The sequence below is a fragment of the Fundulus heteroclitus genome, chromosome 20, assembly GCF_011125445.2.
Source record: "Fundulus heteroclitus isolate FHET01 chromosome 20, MU-UCD_Fhet_4.1, whole genome shotgun sequence".
NCBI classification, from domain to species: Eukaryota; Metazoa; Chordata; class Actinopteri; order Cyprinodontiformes; family Fundulidae; genus Fundulus; species Fundulus heteroclitus.
In genome coordinates, this window is record NC_046380.1 from 46,509,910 (window position 1) to 46,528,534 (window position 18,625).

At 40.5% G+C, this 18,625-nt stretch overlaps 1 protein-coding gene across 1 annotated transcript in view; it reads left to right on the plus strand.

The window, feature by feature from the left end:
- Positions 1-537: 537 nt before the first annotated feature.
- iqsec1b (IQ motif and Sec7 domain ArfGEF 1b) overlaps positions 538-18,625 on the plus strand; it is a gene marked incomplete in the record, with an annotated part of 275,178 nt that continues 257,090 nt past the window's right edge. The window contains 1 exon segment of the mRNA XM_036124610.1: positions 538-1,061. Within this exon segment, the coding sequence (XP_035980503.1) occupies positions 808-1,061 (254 nt within the window).

Consider the following 18,625-nt stretch of genomic DNA (forward strand, 5'->3'; position numbering starts at 1 on the left):
TTTTTACTGCAAAAATCTCAACCTTCGCATTACATGTAAATATCTTCTAGCAACGTACAATCCCAAATCAGCAAAGTGCCACGAAAACAGGATGCGTACAGCCAGATTCTATCACTTTGTTGAACCTGATGTAACTAACTGTCCATGTGGGTCTCTGGAGAACATCAGCTGCCTGGTAGCTACTGTCCATTCCAGATGCACCTTCTCAGCACTAAAATGGTCTTGGCAGTCTGGGCCAAGACGTGGGAATTCAGGTTCTTCCATATTGTTGCCTTAGATGTACAGTTTTATCTGCACAAATATATCAGTTCTAATCACACCCTGACCCTCACCCCTCTTCTCTCCCCATTCTACCCCTTTAACACCGCTCCGTTCCTGTATGGGGTTTTGTCTTGGAGAAACTTGGCTCACCTGTTGAGCAGGTGCACGTGCGGCATCCTATAGCCTGCCTCGTGCGCGTGCCTCCAGCTGCGCAGGGAGGGAGGGGGGGGGGGGGGGGGGGGGCGTGTCAGCGTAGCGCTGAGCCGCCGGACCCTGAAGGGTTAAACGGCTCTCTGGTGCGCGGGGCGGTGGGTTGGAGGCTGGTCACAGCGCAAAGCTCGGCGTACACCAGGCACCAGAACCGGCCAAGTTCCAGCAGAACCGCCGCTGCCACGCAGCACAGCAGACAGACATGTCGGCGCGGAGCCGGATCAGCGGATCTGACCGCGCTCCGTCCTACTGAGCCAGAGAGAGAAGCTGGAGAACGGGCGCGTTTCTGCTGGTGTGGAAGCTGCTTTCGCTGACGGACGGCGGGGCTTGGGGGAGATGGAGAATCCGACGGAGAACCCAAGCAAGGCGGCGGAGTACCTGCAAGAGCTGAATAAGATCATAGAGACACAGCAGGGTCTGCTGGAGAAACAGAGGGTCCGGATTGAGGAGCTGGAGCTCCAGGTGACGGAACTGTGCAAGGAAAACGCCTGTCTGAAGGAGCAGCACCAGAGGCATCTGGCCATCTGCAGACTCCAGCAGGGTAACCACTCCACGCTGGGGGCCATCAACGAGAACGTCGTGCAGGAAAAGTAAGTTGTGTGCCGTTTGCTCACGCAAGCAGGGCGCGGGCAAAGTTAGTGTGGTTAGGCTGCAGAGAACTAACTGTCCGGAGCATTTCAGCACTTTTTCATGGCTCAGCTCCTCATTGTGAGGGATTATTCCAGCCGATGGAAGCTGTAGCCGCGCATTGCGTAATGAGCGCAGAGCACAGCGTTAAACTGTAGAGAGCAAAGTACATCAGCTCACTGGTTCCCTGGTTGTGACCTTGTTTCCCACATGGCAGGAGGAGAACTCGGCTGCTTTCTGTTGCTGTCTTGTCACAAAAAAAAAAAAAAAAAAAAAAACATAAACATACTTATTTAGTTTTGTCACGTGATGATGGGGTTGGACAAGTCGGAGGACAGCAGCAGGCAGTAATCCCCTGACTCTGACCATTCTGATCACATATTCTTGCTTTTCTCTTTAATGACCAACTCTTTTAATTTGGATTCCAAAAGCAGCTCCACACTGTTTCTGAGACCTTACCCGTGTACCCGCACACACAGCCACATCTGATAGGTTACAATAATTAAAAATCTATTTCTGTAATTACATGCATGCGGTAAGGAAGATAGATGACAGGTGGATTCATTACACTTCCTAATGTATTTTAAGTATTTAGTTCTGTTCATTTTATTATTCCACCTTACACTTTTATATATATTTATTTCATATTACATCATTCCAATAAAAATGAGCCCTTAATACAGAAATGTTCTGTTCTGGGGGACACAATCAAGAGAAAGACTGTGGACAGACAGTGGTCCAGCCAACAGATACTGACACCCTCAACAAGGAGGATATGGCAAAAAGCATCATTGCTAAAGAAGCTGGATGTATCAAGTTATTGTAAAGTTTAGTGGAAGGAAAAGTGTGGTATACACAAGCAACAGTTCATCTTAACAAATTAGGAGGACTGTGAAGTTAAGGTCAATGAAGAGTTTGAGGAGTTTAACAAGATGTGGAATACAGCTGGAGTCAGAGCTTTAGGATCCAGACTATTCATATTCATTGTGTCAAACCACTCCTGAACCATGTCAGAAGTGTCCTACCTGGACTAAGGAGAAAAAGAACTTTGGGCTCATTTATACACCTTGCATACACACAAAAAGTTAACAGGGCTTGAAACTTGTGTACATAACTTTCCATGCAAAAGTTGTGTTCTATAAATAATTAAAAAAATTTGATGCAGGAATGTACAGTTCTCACAGCAACTCTGACCCATGTGTACGTTCCCACTGGAGGCAGGGGAAACTGGTGACACAGAAACTGAAGTAGTGCTGGGAATACAGTATGAACGTTAATGTTCACTGAAGCTAAAGCTGCCAATCACTCACATGTGACTGCAGAGTTGATTGACATGAGTAAACGTCCTAATTAATGCTGTGATAATAGTAATAGCAATTCTCTTAGTCTGTACAGTCTTAAGTACAAAACAACATTATAAATAGATGGATTGATTGGTTTGTACCTTGATGCTGTGTCCCTGTTTTTGTATATGAATGGGAATTTTCTTTCTTCTTAAAGTTCTGATATGTGGCTGTTAAATTTGCTGTAGATCAGTTTATTTTATTAATAATGGTTGGTCTTTGATCACGGCGAGCTGCTACTTTACTGCGAGGCGTTGCAGAGGATCAGGCTCAGTATTATTAGTGATTTATTAGTCGCTATCTGGCTTTTTGATAGTTCTGCAGTACTGCCTGTAGATGGCGCCACATCTGTTTATATCTGCTCATCACGGCCAGACAGTGCAGGCTTCTACTTAGGCTCAAAAAGGACTATCAAAACACTCTCAGGATGGACGTTTGGTGTAAATAACCTTATGTTATCATCATCAAATGGTTTTTGGTCTCTTCTACATAAGCATATAACATGGCCATATACCTTTAATCACAGGTCTATTTTATCATAAGCATTCAAAACTTCAATGTTATTCATGCTGGAGCTAGTAACACAGCTATACATAAGGACCTTATAAATAAATAAAAGATGCCCATAAGTCAACTTAAAACTTAAAACAAATCTGCATAAAATTGCCATGGTGTTTTCTACTATCACATTCCTCTCCTCGATGATCAGCGGGGTGACGTGTCCCACAGATTAATACATAGATCATAACAAGGTGTGAAGCAATTACTGTGATTGCTGTAACATTTAGTTCATTTTCAGGAGGAAAAACCCCTTCTCCCCTGGTCCCTCCCTCTTTAGAATGACTATCTTGGCACATAGTCTGTAGTGCGTGACAATGTCATGCAATGTCTGAGACAGCTATGAGATTCACTTTTTTATCAAGTGCTTTTTATGTGGACAACTTAAGCGCTTTTACCTCTGATTTACACATTTAATAAAGGTCTTTCTGGGACATTTTTTTTCCACAGTTGTCTCTGTGGTTGCCATAGTTAACCATGAAATAACAACAATCAGCGGTCTCATTTAAATACACATTAACAGTCATGAGGCGCTTTACAGTAACCATCTAAGGTTGAATCTGGGCGTGTAGAGGGCAGAACATGAGGTGGAACTTAGTACCCAAACGTTCAGGTTATAATCGCAATTTTAAAAAACGCAATCTAATATTGTCTATGTAACTTAATTTAAATAAATGGATTAGACACATCCTTGAGTTGTCGATAATGTTTAAAGTGGGTTTGCCTCCACATGGAAGGGAGGAGAGTTGCAGCAGTGAGATAATGTCATTTTATTATTTGTTTTAGAGTTTATATAATCATATTTTTTTTTTACCAGAAACTTTCAGGAATCTCACCATAGCATTAAGTAGCAGTCAAACTGTTTAATACATAGACTTCTTTGTTGGTTGCACTTTATGTTCAACAAGGACTGATGTTCAACTCAACAAGCTTTTCTCTTGAATATTAATATTCTGATTAATTAAAACAGTTTAATAGTTTGTTATAAATAGTTCTCGTTTACAAATTTTATCTACAGGCCATTTTTGTTAACCTGACTCTCGCCATATGGATTTCGCTCCATCTAGCTCCACTCACATCCATCTGGGTCCTCTCCATAGGAATGGCCTTTATTGAAGGCTGGGCCTTATCAAAAATCCTTGCATATGATTGGATAAGCCACTTGTCTGTCATCTTTATCGACATGCTATTTCAACCACTCACACTGAAGCTAACTCGTGACGCTGTGAGAGCGACACAGAAAAAACAAAACTTTTTTTTTTTTTTTTTATGTGTTTGCGGCTCTAGTGGCACGCGTTTTATTGACAGTGAGCTGACAGGAAGAGGGGGGGGGAGACAGGCGGCAAAGCGCCGCGGGTCGGAGTCGATCCCGGGCCGACCGCGTTGAGGACTAAAGGCCTCCTAACATGGTTCACGCTAACCGCTAACCGTTCCGGGGCGCGTCCGTTGCGGACACGGAAAACAAAACTTGCCAAATCCGGCCGGGAGAAGGGCGAAAACATGGTTTCCACCAACAAAAGCCTTCAGAGCCGTTCTCTGATGTTCTTTTAATGAAACAATATTAGGTAGATTGGACAACACAGAAGAAATAGCAGCATCAATGTTAACGCTAGCTTCCTCCATGCGAGCCGCCATTGTCTAAATCAAAACAGTCTCACGTCACGGTCGCTTCTCCACTACGTCACATCTATGAAACTCCAGCCCTGCGTCCTGATTGGCTAGACAATAACATTGGTTGTTGAAATCACTTTCTGTGGGAGATGTCCCAGATGGATGTGAGTGGAGCTAGGCGGAGCGACATCCATCTGGCGAGAGTCAGGTTACATTTTTGTAGCTTGTGGTCAGTGCAGAGAGAAGTCCAAATTAAATTGCAGTCACTATTATGGTTGAAATCTATTGCAGTTTTGATTTTTGGCAAAATTGTACAGCCCTAGGTCAGATTTTAGCCCTAGGAGCAGAGAGGCTCAGAATCCACGTTGCCTGAAGTACGGTGTGAAGTTTCCACTGGGTTTCCTGAAGTCCACAGTCAACACAGCCATCTACCAGGAAATTTTAGAGCACCTTATGTTTCCTTCTGCTGACAAGCTGAATCTAGATACTGGTTTCATTTCCCAGTAAAACTTGGCACCGGCCCACGAAGCTGCCAAAAGTAACCAATACCTGCTGTACACCAGAAAACTGCTCTGACGCACACATTATAAATGGACTGTTGTCAAAAGGAACATGGGAGAAACCTGAACCAAGAATACATACAAGCTAAAGGTCTCCATTAAAGCAAACTGGTGTTCCTGAACAGCTCAACAGAACCACAGGCTGATCTCCTCCATCCCACACTGGACTGATGCAGTATCCCCTGTTTTCATTACAGAAATCTGCTCACCTTCCATAAGCTCTTCCTTCCAAATACAGCTTGTAATGCAGTCATTGCTAAAATGCTTACTCTTCCTGAAGCTTGTCAAAACTGAGAGTTTACAACTCTTCAGGGTTTCCCTCAGAAAACTGGCTAAGCTTGGCAGTAGACCAGTTTTAAAGGCATTTACTTCCAATGCACTGGTTTGGTGTTTTGTTGCCTCAGTATTTATTTATTTAGTGTTGCATGGTGCAGCATTATCGCTCATAGGGGGAGATCAGACCAACAGAACCTTGTTGTTGAGCTGTCTGTCAAGCTCATAGTGTTAGCTTGTGTAGTCTGGGAAGTTTCCAACCTTACTTTCACAGGTACAGGAGCTTTACTGACCATTTTATGTTAGTAACAAACATCCATGTTGTACTTTTAGCTTAGCATGTAGAACCATTCTGGTTTTCATTCTTCTTGTCTACCTGAGAAAGTTTCTCTGAACAATGCTTTTGTGTTCATCTTGTCTATGAAGAGGGACACATGTTTTTTTTCTGGCTGTTCTCCACGTGTTAGCAGACTTTAAGACTTCTAGCAGCAGCAAATTATGTGGGTCAGGTGAGCGGCTGCAGGCAAGAGATGGAGTGAGTGTCTCTGTGCTGCTGCTATTTAAACTTATTTAACATAAATCACACTTAGCCTGGCGGGAAGGGGGCAAGTAAAGCGTGGCAGCCCCGCCAGGCCTGTAATACAGCGGGGGAAACCCTGACTCTTAGAGGCTGAAAGGATGTGCCCCTGCTGAAGAGGAGACATGTTTTGTGTCAAATCATCAGTTTTTGTCACTAACAATAGAAAATATTCAAGCTGTTAGAAAAATAACCACCAAGTTCATCTTGTTTTGCAAAACTGCATGCAGTCACCTGATATGAGGAAGCTGTTGGGAAATAAACACTGCCAACATTTTTTGGCATTTGACAAATTTATATCATCACCCGTTGTTTGCTCATGCAGTGCCTGCTATCATCACTTCCTCTGCTAGTACTATTCCTGTGTCTTGCCTCTCTGAACGCAAATGTGCAGCAAATGATTAGCTAAAACGATCAAACAGGTAGTTAGCCAAACCCACTACTTCTGACGTCACAAGCAGTGCTGTGGCTGCTGCTTAAGATTCAACCATCACAAAATGTGGCTCAGCTTGGGGAAAATGAAAGCACAGCTGTAAACTGGCTTTGTTTGTGCTGAGTATTACCAGGCTATTTTGGAGTGTGACATCATTATCATATGTGCCTGCTCATCATTTGTTTGGGTCTAAAAATAAATAAGGATGCAAGAGAAGGATGGGAACACAAAGCCACATGTAAAATTATCCACATGGTAAAATTGTGTCTGAAACTCAAGGTCCTGTTTTATTTTTAGTCAAGTATCTCCGTGTGGCAGACACAAAAACTTCTGTCAACCGTTGGGCCACGTCAGCTGTTCTGTTTGTGCTGACCACAGCCAGCATACATGTGTGGCGCTGGCTAGGGAGCCAATGGGAAAGCTGTGTTGATAGGAGGCACAGACTCAGTTCAGAAGAAAGTTTATTGTGTGGTTTAGGGATATGGCTTTTGAACAAAGTATTGTTCATTGGTCATTTTGTTTGTAAGCACTTAGAGAATCCAGCTTCTGGGTCACTGTTACCTGCTGGCGATATCAAATTCTGTGTCAGAGCTTTCTATCAATGCTAAACTACAGGACTATGAGTCTTGACAGCATTTTATCACCTTTAGTTTTAAAAATAATAATCTGTTTCATACTGAGACTGGATAAGTTTATATTGCTAAATCTTTCAACCACAGTTTGAGCTTTCATTTTTTTTTCTGTTTGTAAAAGGAAAACCTAAAGGAAAAGTGTTTCACTTAAATCTATTCTGCTTTTTGGACCACCTTAAAATGAATAAAAATTGCATAACTTCATGTTATACAGATGTTGTCTCATGTAGACATCATAATAGAAGTTTTGCTGCATAAATTAATGAAGTCTAACATCTCACTGTCCCTTCACTGAGCAATGCTTTGGCAGGCAGCTGCCGGCTGTCTTGCTAATGCTAACAGCTATCACTTCCAGCGAGCACAAAGTTGAGACAAATGCTGATGGAGAGTGATGTTAAGGTTGCATTTAATACACTTTATCAGATCAGATCAGATACAAACCAGATTCAGGACAACATATGAAAGAATCGGATATGTCTAAGTTCAGCTCAACTCGTGTCAATTACTTCCTCTTCCTCAGTTCCCTTGCTCTCTCTATTTCAGCTGCTTCACACGATCTCCTGGTTGACTCACCTGCATTCAATGTTATTCACGTGTCCCTCTGTATTTAAGCTTCTGGTTTCTCATAGCTTGATTCTTCTGTTGTTCTGCTCTGGATGCTGTTAAACTGCCCGTTATTATGTCCATACTCTCCCTCGTTTCTATTCAGCTATTCAGGAACTCACACAATGGAATATTCACAAAACAGTTCCCAATCCCTATAGTAGCTCAAAACTGTCAAATGATTGCCTATGTGTACTCTGTATTTTAACATTGTAAGAAAATTGGATGTCTTATGTACCATTATGTTATGTGCAATAACTGAGCTACGGACAGTGGAATAGTCTCTACATGTAACTGAGTTCAAGTTTTATCCAAATCATGATGATCTAAACCTTTTCCTTCTCATCTACTTGGTGACTATGATGATCAAGGATTGGCTTTTGGAGGGAGTACTCCAACACATGAGCTAGGGCTGATCTGTGACTAGGACTGGTTGAGTCTAATTCCCTGGTAGTTGAGTCAGTATATTCTGACAGTATTTTCAGGAGTGTAACATGAATAAAAATAAAATGCACTACGTGAGGTTTGCTGGCGGGGTCTGTGATGGTCAGAGTAGATCAACACCCTTACTGTGCATTTCTATTGCTTCCTCTAATTATTATTGCTGTTGGATCTCATTATTAAGTACAAACACTTTAGTAAGATGAACTCAGGCAGCTCTCCACCATGCCCCTGTTGCTGATGCAATGGAAGTTACGTCCTTCAACAAAAGCTGCTCTTAGCAGAATGTTCTTTTAAGACAAGGACACATTGTGTTCAAAGGAATATTCATCGGTCAGCGGTTCAGAACAAACTAAATCGGGAGTCAGGGACAAGCACTGCCAGGAGAGAAATGACAAGTGGTCAGAAATATAACTAAGTTTGGAATTTGAGTGCAAACATGTGCTACAAGTGCTGTGGGCCCAACTTTAGGTTTTCAGGGGACATAAGGTATTGCAATCAAAAGAAAAAAAATCCTTAAAGACAAAAGTGGACATTTCAATCCCCGAGTTTAGTTTTAATTTAATTCAATTCTATTTTATTTATATAATGCCAAATCACAACACAGTTAATTTCGAGGCACTTTACAAAGTCAAATTCAATCAAATCATATAAATTGGTCAAAAAGTTTCCTATACAAGGAAACCCAGCAGGTTGCATCAAGTCTCTCCAAGCAGCATTCACTCCTCCTGAAAGAGCGTAGAGCCACAGTGGACAGTCGTCTGCATTGTTGATGGCTTTGCAGCAATCCCTCATACCGAGCATGCATGAAGCGACAGTGGGAAGGAAAACTCCCCTTTAACAGGAAGGAGAACCTCCAGCAGAACCAGAACCAGGCTCAGTGTGAACGACCGACTGGGGGTTAGAGAAGACAGAGCAGAGACACAGAAAGCACAGAAGCTCACATTGACCCAGGAATGCTTTCTATGTCATATAGTAATAGAGGATGATCTGCCTCCCCTGGATGATGTCACAGCTAACAGAGCGCCAGACCAGGTGTGCCTTCTATGAAGAGAAAAAAGGTTAAAAGCTGAAATAAAAAACAAACAAGGTAAATTGGAAAACAGTAGAAGAACTCAGCAGAGAGAGAGAAATAGACCCTGATGTCCTCCAGCAGCCTAAGCCTATAGCAGCATAACTATAGAGATAGCTCAGGGTAACATGAGCCACTCTGACTATAAGCTTTGTCACAAAGGAAAGTTTTAAGATTAGTCTTAAAAGTAGACGGGGTGTCTGCCTCACGGACCAAAACTGGGAGTTGGTTCCACAGGAGAGGAGCCTGATAGCTAAAGGATCTGCCTCCCATTCTACTTTTAGAGACTCTAGGAACCACCAGCAGACCTGCAGTCTGAGAGCGAAGTGCTCTGTTAGGAACATACGGGGTAATCAGAGCTCTGATATATGATGGAGCTTGATTATTAAGGGCTTTATACGTTAGAAGGAGAATTTTAAATTCTATTCTTGATTTAACAGGAAGCCAATGAAGGGAAGCTAAAATTGGAGAAATATGATCCCTCTTGTTGATTTTCATCAGAACTCTTGCCGCAGCATTTTGGATCAGCTGAAGACTTTGAACTGCATTTTGTGGACTTCCTGATAGTAAAGAATTACAATAGTCCAGCCTTGAAGTAACAAATGCATGGACTAGTTTTTCAGCATCACTCCTGGACAGAATGTTTCTAATTTTGGCGATATTCCTGAGGTGAAAAAAGGAAACTCTGGAAACCTGTTTATTATGGGATTTAAATGACATGTCTTGGTCGAAAATAACACCAAGATTTTTTACTTTATTACCAAATGAATTTATTCAAAGATGACAACTTCTGTCTTGTCAGAATTTAAAAGCAAGACATTTAAAGTCATCCACATTTTGATGTCATGCCTGTAGTCAAAGTAATTGATTTGATTCATCAGGATTTATGGATAAATAAAGCTGTGTCATCAGCATAAGAGTGAAAATTAATCCAATGCGTTCTGATCATTTTACCAATCGGAAGCATATATATTTAGCACTGTAGATGTGATAGATACTAATTCATACAGGCTATCACAAAACTCAGCTGCAAAATCTTTTGGAATATTTTCCACAAAGCAGAGAAGCAAGCAAACTAAAACAGCTGCCTCTGGCCTAAAACCTTCAGCCTATAAAGGTCAACTGATGTGCAAAAATGCATGTTAAGGTCTAGAACTCATGCATTGAAGCTAACAACTCTTAGACTTTCCAACACTCACCTATCTTTTATACCATTTTAACTGTATAACTGCAGTCTTATAGAGGACAATAATCTGTTGCCTTGTCAAAAGTCTATCCAAATGAGAAGAAAAAGAATAAGTTAGGGTAATGTCGTATATTTTTTTAAATAAATTACCTCCCTCAACCTTTTGTGGCAATTATGATGTAAAATAAGGGGATACATAGAACTGCTGAGGCAGTCACTTTTACCTCCATAGGAACAATGTAAAGTGCTGAGCACTGAGCCATAACATCTCAGGCATAGTTGTTGCTATAGCAACTGGGATGTGGCACAAACACACAGAAAGGCTAACTAATGTAACAAACAACATAAATCTCGATTGATTTTGTTTACAGATCGGATGTTGCGTATTTCAGGTAGCATTTCATGTAGCAATTTCACATGGCGGACATCACCCTTAGAAATGACAGTATAATTACTATAGTTTCAGAGAGGTGGCAGATCAAAATAATGAATGCATCACAGGTTTTGTATTGTGCTCAATACTTGGAATAAAAGGAAACAGGCTGCTGATCACTGTACTGTAAAACTGAATAACTAGATTTTGTGCCTCAGAGACATTAAAGATGTCTCTTAAATGTCTCCTTTTACTAACATGGCAGGATGAGAAAAGTATCCATTGGTTGTAAAATTGATGGTCCTATAATTGATAGGTAATTAGTTCTTTTGAAACACAATCTGCACATACTACTATGCAAAATGCTATTGGGGTTTGTTAGTGGAATCACATAAAAATACCTGCACATGCAGTTAGGGGGGTCACAAATTAAATGTAATGGGTTTGATTGAATTTACAGTCTGTATCTGTCATCACCATCTGCATTACTCAGCCATATTTCAGCTTTAAACACACGCTGTGTATGTATTGGCATAAACCAATAAAACGCATTAACATTGTAGATGCCTTTGTAAATTTTCTTCAGTTAGTTTTGGCATAGCAGATGGTTAGGTCAGAATGAGCTGCAAAATATTTACCTCAACTTGATCAAAAGCACAATACAGAAGTTTGACAGTGATCTGAAAAAAAATGACAGGATGTAATGTAAATTGTTGAGTTAATGATTAACTGAACAGTAAAGGTTCATGACTGGTGAGGCGCTAACGCCTCTGGAGCCGCATCAACAAATATATGATACGAACACCAAATAGACGCTTATATCCTAATGTTGACCTTAAGTTAAACATGTCATTTTGTAAAAGCTTTTAATGATCTTTTATCGATTCAATACTGTTTTACTATACGATAACAAGAAAACTATAAGAATTTTATTCTTTGGAAATAAACATTTTTGAGGCGTATTTTGATACGTATAAAGCCTATGCACTCATCCTTCTACATTAATATCTTCATCACTGGGTTATAAAATTCATCCATGTTTGCCTTCAATTTTAAATGTCTGGCAGCTTAAATGGAGTTAATCACCAAGGAGGAGAGTCATCCTGAACCGGTCCTATCCCGACTGCATATTTAAAGTCTTTTCAGTGCGGAGAAAATAAATGAAATATGAAACTAAAAGACACGGAAAGCAGAAAAGGGCGGGGTCCTGTAGCACAGCCAGTCTTTTTGGATGTGCCATTCTTGTCTGAATCAGAATTTTCAGAGTTGGCCGGTCCCTCTCTAATACTTCCTGTTTCCCCTTAAAATCCAGCTTAGAAAAATCATTTAGTTTAGAGATGTAATCTTCCAATTTGTCTGAACAAATCTAAATAAGTGTATCGTTGGACTTTTCAGTGCAACATCTGCGCCCTCTGCGTAGAAGATGAACATGCAGCAACGTGCACCCGTCCCTATCAGCGCGACACAGTACTTTTTTCTCACTTTGCAAATTTTATCCGCACATTTATGGTCGATTACAAAGACCAAATATGTCACACATATTATATGTTTTAGATTGACTGTGGAACATTAGCACATGTAGTACATGTCTCATCTAACATGCATATTGGTGATATAAAGAGAGACAGAGTGCGGCAGTGCGCCATCAGAGCTGAGGCCCAACTCCTCACTGCTTCACCGCGCTCTTCTCCCATGCGTTTGAAAAGGCAATGCGTACATTCTGCCATTTACGTCATAACATTTTTTTTAAATCATATTGAAAACAAATTTATAGAATAGTCAATGGATACATTGATTTTTATCAGTGTTAGTATTTTACTGGCCATGATGACGGGTGAGGCACTGCCTCCCTCGTCTGAACGTCACTAGAACTAAAAGATAATCTCCAGAAGTAAACCTGAGAAAATCCTTTCACTCTTTAACTTACGGCTCAACCTCCAGGCTTCTCTCAACGTTCCTGAAGGTTTTATTAATTCTTTATGCCAGCGTCACCTCACTCCTTTGTCCTGTTCAAACAGAAATCTGTACATACCAGCTAGACTGACACAGAAAAAGAAACATTGTGCTACAAATGAAACATGTCATCTCACTCCAGCTGATGTTTTGATGAACAGGGATTCATCAATGGTTTGCATGACTTCTAGGTGTAAAAGGAAGTCTTTCAATACATCGTTTGGATGTTGTCCAAGCATCGCCACAGTTCTCCTGTTCTTTTTGAAGCAGTACAACAAGTGTCTCTGTGAGCTCAGAGATAAGTTGGTGCTCTGAGTGATCTCATGGGAGAGCTAGAGCATGGCATGACTGTGCTCATTAGTGCAAAACACTGCAAAAATTGGTAAGTTCTTTTCCTGAAATGTTGCCAAAAAAGGGTGATCTGATAGGAAGAGACTTAAACATATAAATCAGACACATCTCATCATGTCTTTTGTAAATCAAGCCCAGCAGACAATCTTAATACATTGGCCCTGTTAAAAATGACTTTTCAAAGACCCAGAATTAGACACAACATGTGGCTGGTTTAACACACCTTGTGCTCTAAAACAGCCACACTTTACTTTGGTGAAAAGCAAACATGTCACTCTCTACATTCATTCCCATAATAGTTTCAAAAATAGAATCACGCAAGGTTAACAATGTCTCCCTCTATGAGTAAACATGAAGAGGAGTTGAGCCGTCTGTAATGCTAGGGAAGAACGTTGTTAAGGTAAAAGGAAAGTAAGTGGGGAAGAGAAGTATATCAGTACATGGCTGTGGGCTACCATCAACTATTGGACCTTCAACTGGATATGCTGTGATGTGACAGAGGTGGATGCCTATAATAGGGTGGGACGGAGGCAAAAGCTCTGCTGTGGCGAACAATACAAAGACTAATCTCTTATCCATACTCACTGGCCACTTTTTAGGTACCTTTGGTCATTTGCATGGTAACATAAATAATAAATCACCGAACGTATGCTACATATAAATAGCAAACATATGTGTTTCTGTGATTTTCACACACAACCATCACTCATGCTCTAAAGAAGATAATTCTTTAAGTGAGCAGTAGCGGTATGGATTGACAATACCTTGTTGGTACTTTGTCAGAACATGGACATACTGGCTCAAGGTGATAGTAAGGCCAACGGCAGGCCAAAAACACACTGGTTATGATGAAGCAATGCAGAGGGCCATCTCTAGAACCATAAGCAGATGCTCTACAGCAGGAGAAGACAACAGGAAACCGATGCAGAATTCTCACACAATCACCACAACTGGACAGTAACAGATTGGACAATCATTGCCTGGTCATTTCGTCCCTTAATAGCTTTTCACAAATTGATGTTGTGAACTTTTGTTCTGCAGAGGCATTCCTCCCTACAAATGTTCAAGTGTCTATTAAAGACACAATATGCTATCACAATTTAAGTGGTAAAATGTTCATTTCTTGGTGAAAACTATTTGAACTATTTGTTCACTGGCATTTTCTTTTGCATGCATTTCTATTACTCATAAAATAAGGTTAAGTAGTGAAATGAAAATACCTGCAGAATGTGCCAAAAATTTTAAGAATAATGTATAGAATACTTGGATAAAAAAATTATAATCGTTCAGAGTAGGAAACTGAAAAAACTGTTGTTTAATAGCTCAGTTTTTCTGACTGATCACATGTGGCTGTTGTTCAGCTTTCAGGTGGGTGTCCAGTCAGTATGTCTGCTAACAGTTTATGCACATTTCACTGTAAAACCACTGCTAAGCTAATACAGGCCATGGCCATGCCCCACAGCTCACCAAATATAATATTTATCTAAAATGATCAAGTATACAACTGTAAGTGAGGCAAGTTTATTTCCACTGATGTTTTCATTTATCCTCCAAAAGACAATAAACAACACTGACATGCTGCCTAGAAAGGCATTTTTAGCATTAAACAAACAGTATTTAGCCATTTTTCTTTATTTCACCACTGATTGCTTCTCTTCTTGTAATTGCAGGATTTATCCCTCACTGTACAGAACTGCTTGTATCACATCGACCTACACTCTGGCTTTGGTTCTGGAAATTTCAGATCAGATTATAACATTTTCTTCTAAGATTTTATCTGATGCATAAATGAAGTCTATTTATCTCCAAGTGGAATCCATTTCTCTGCCAGCTCCAGGACATATACACTGACTTGACTGCTGCTCATCTGTTATCACGGTGGATCATAATAGCGTGCCTCGCAGGTGTAATTTACACCCGCTTGCCTCGTCACTTAGAGTAGAACTTGTGTGTCAATTTACATGTAGGTTAGAACAGTATGATGGATGGATCCGAAATGTGCCTGCTGGATTTACTCAAGTCTATGTCACTTCTTTTTCTTCTAGTCCTCATTCCCCAATTAATGCAGATTTAGTATTCAAACATTTTTCAGAGGCATACCTACAGAATAAATCCCAGGTTTCTCTGGCCTCAGCTTTTCTTTCAGGGTATGTTGGCTTATATACAAAACAGCGTTAAGGGCATTTTGTCCTTGCATTGCTTGTTTAACATAATGTGTGCATCCTAATGATAGGTGTGCAATATATTGTGTAAGCGTCTTTGTTTCATACGTGACAGTCTTGATTTCCTTACAATCCTACGATGAAAGTTTAAAGCCAGATATATAGTCTATCAGTAAACTAGTGAAACACTTTTTTAGCTGAATTACACAGAAAGGTTGGGCTGCCATCAGTAGAAGCCATCTGAGAATTTGGCATGCTGGGTTGAGTGAATCCTCATCAGTCCAGGCTGAGTGTCCACATATTCCTGGATAAATTAATTATTGTTATCATCGGGTCTTTGCAGTGATATTTAGGTTGGACTTGCATTAATCCCATGACGGTGAAGGGTATGTGTTGGTGTCGCAGAGTTGACTCACTCCTGTTCAAGTATTTTCTGACATCACCCAGCGAACTGCGGCAGCCTTACGTAGCTGGAAATCAGACTGTGTGCTACACTGTCAGATGTGTGGGAAGGGGAGGTTGAAGTAATAGTGACCTAAAGAAACATCTTTACCTTTTCAATTCATAACAACTTAAGAGCATGTGGTGTAGGGGATTTTAGTTCCCAAATCCAGTTAGCAGATGTGGGATTCTCTCTAGCAGCAGAAGGTGAATTACTAGATAAAATTTGTATTGCAATGAGGTTGTCATAGTAATTTTATGCTTGGGAATTCCAAATGATGAATATCTGAATAATTCACATTTCGAATGGATCATTGTCTGTCCACTGAGCTAATGAGAATGTAAGTAATGACCTACCAGTTAGTATATAAGATAACCCTGGGTGCTCATAGTGTGTTTATGGCCTCCCTATGGTTGTGTTGATACTTCATTAAAACCAGGTGAGAGCAATAAATATAGGAGGAGGGGGGGGGTGTATCAGAAGAGAATAGCAGGCTGGATCTTAATCTTTCTGTTGCATTGCAAAAGCAGGAGGTCAACAATTTAAGTCACAAGCTCGTGTTGGATATAATGACCAGGAGACTGGAAATATTATAAGAAAACACACAGCGTATGGCAAATAAGTATAATTATTATACATAAAGGCTTCAATTAAGCCTTTGGAAACCCGATGACATGTTTAAAGAAATGGGTGCCGTTAGAGAATGTTTGGACTCAGCATCTGTAGGAAATCCACATTCAAGGACTTGTGTGCTGATTTCAGCCTGGAGCTGTTGTTGCTGTAACTTGATCATAGGACTAAAGGAAACTGATTATGTTCTATAAATAATTGGAGCCTGGTTGGTGTGGCCATGTGGTTACAGTGACCTTCACCTTGGAGGCAGGTTGGGTTACTTGAAACAACCATGCTGTATCTATTTCTCCACCTCAGGATCCATTTGGAGAGCAGGACAAAATAACAGGCTTAAATCTGATGTCCCTGTTCAATGAGACAGATGTTGTATTGCAGTATGCTCCTGGGAAGAAGGGGCCAATACAATTCAAAGTAAGGGGAAAGAGTCAGACCTGGACTACTGCTAAAGAGTGGGATGAATTTGTGACTGTGTCAGAAAATCCAGCCTCTAGGAGAATAAGCTCATCTACTAAGTGTGCTCCAATTTTTTCCCAACAGGGTTGGCCATCAAAAGGTGAGGTTTGAGTGGAAATGAGATTTTTACTTAATGGCAGCAAGGGAATCAGTGACAGTGCACCATTTCTTTCCTAAGAAGACAGTCGGTGAACTGGGAGGCCTGATTTGCACATCATTTCAGGCAGCACATACCGTGGATGCCCTGTTTAGACTGAGTGACTGATACAGCGCTCTGCAGGGTGCCAATAAAGCAATGCAATTACTCAAACTTGTATTTTAAGTTCAGCTCCAGTAGATGACAGCAGCAATGTAACTGACTTAATAAAACATTGTTACCTTAATTATTTAGCTACACTCCAAATATGGACGGACATTTCCACTGTAAATCGTGGCATATCATGGAATTTGTAACTACAGTATGTCTCTTTTTGGTTTGCTGCTACATTCCTAAGAAATGTCACAATATTTTTTTCTCGTTTCTGTTTTTTATGTACTATCTTCTCCGTCATATGGTCCATTCATTATTGCAATTCATCCTGCTGCTGTATATACTTGCTCTATTCATATTGTTTACACAGAACTTTTCTGCACTATAAAATGTATTTAGAAAATGTGTAAATACATAAAATGTATTTACATTCCAAAAAAATGACAAATACTGATAATGATAATGTTTGTCAAATTTTGCTCAAATGTACATTGTGAATGTGCAGCTTAGGCAAGGCAAGGCAAGGCAAATTTATTTATATAGCACAATTCAGTACAAAGACAATGCAAAGTGCTTTACATGATTAAAACATAGCAAAATAAAACAGAATAAGAGCAAGTAGGAATAAAATATAGATAGAAAATAGAACAAAAAAGTGGTGATTCAGTTAACTAGGACAGTTGAAGGCAATTTTAAACAAATGTGTTTTTAATCTTGATTTAAAAGAACTCAGGCTTTCCGCACTTTTACAGTTTTCTGGAAGTTTGTTCCAGATAATTGGAGCATAGGAACTAAAAGCTGCTTCTCCATGTTTGGTTCTGGTTCTAGGTATGCAGAGCAGGCTGAGGCCAGAAGACCTGAGTGGTCTGGATGGTTTATACGCTGATAACAAGTCTGTGATGTATTTAGGAGCTAAGCCATTTAAGGATTTATAGACTAACAGAAGTATTTTAAAGTCTATTCTCTGAGATACAGGGAGCCAGTGTAAGGACTTTAGAACTGGGGTTATGTGCTCTACTTTCTTAGTCTTAGTGAGGACGCGGGCAGCAGCGTTCTGGATCAGCTGCAGCTGTCTGATCCACTTTTTAGGCAGACCTGTAAAAACACCGTTGCAGTAATCAATTCTACTAAATATAAATGCATGGATTAGTTTTTCCAGATCCTGCTGAGACATCAGTCCTTTAATCCTAGAAATGTTCCTCAGGTGATAGAAAGCCGACCTTGTAACTGTCTTTAGATGCTTTTGAAGGTTCAGGTCTGAGTCCATCACTACTCCCAGATTTCAGGCCTGATCAGTGGTTTCTAGCTGAAGCGACTGAAGCTGTGTGCTAACTTTTGATCTTTCCTCTATTGGTCCAAATATTATTACTTCAGTTTTGTTTTTATTCAATTGGAGAAAATTTTGGCACATCCACGTATTGATTTCTTCTAGGCATTTACTCAGTGCCTGAATTGGTTCATAGTCACCTGGTGACATGGTGATGTAGAGCTGTGTGTCGTCTGCATAGTTATGGTAGCTGATGTTGTTATTTTTTATTATCTGGGCTAGAGGGAGCATGTAGATATTGAAAAGGAGGGGACCCAGAATGGACCCTTGGGGAACCCCAAATGGGATTTTTGT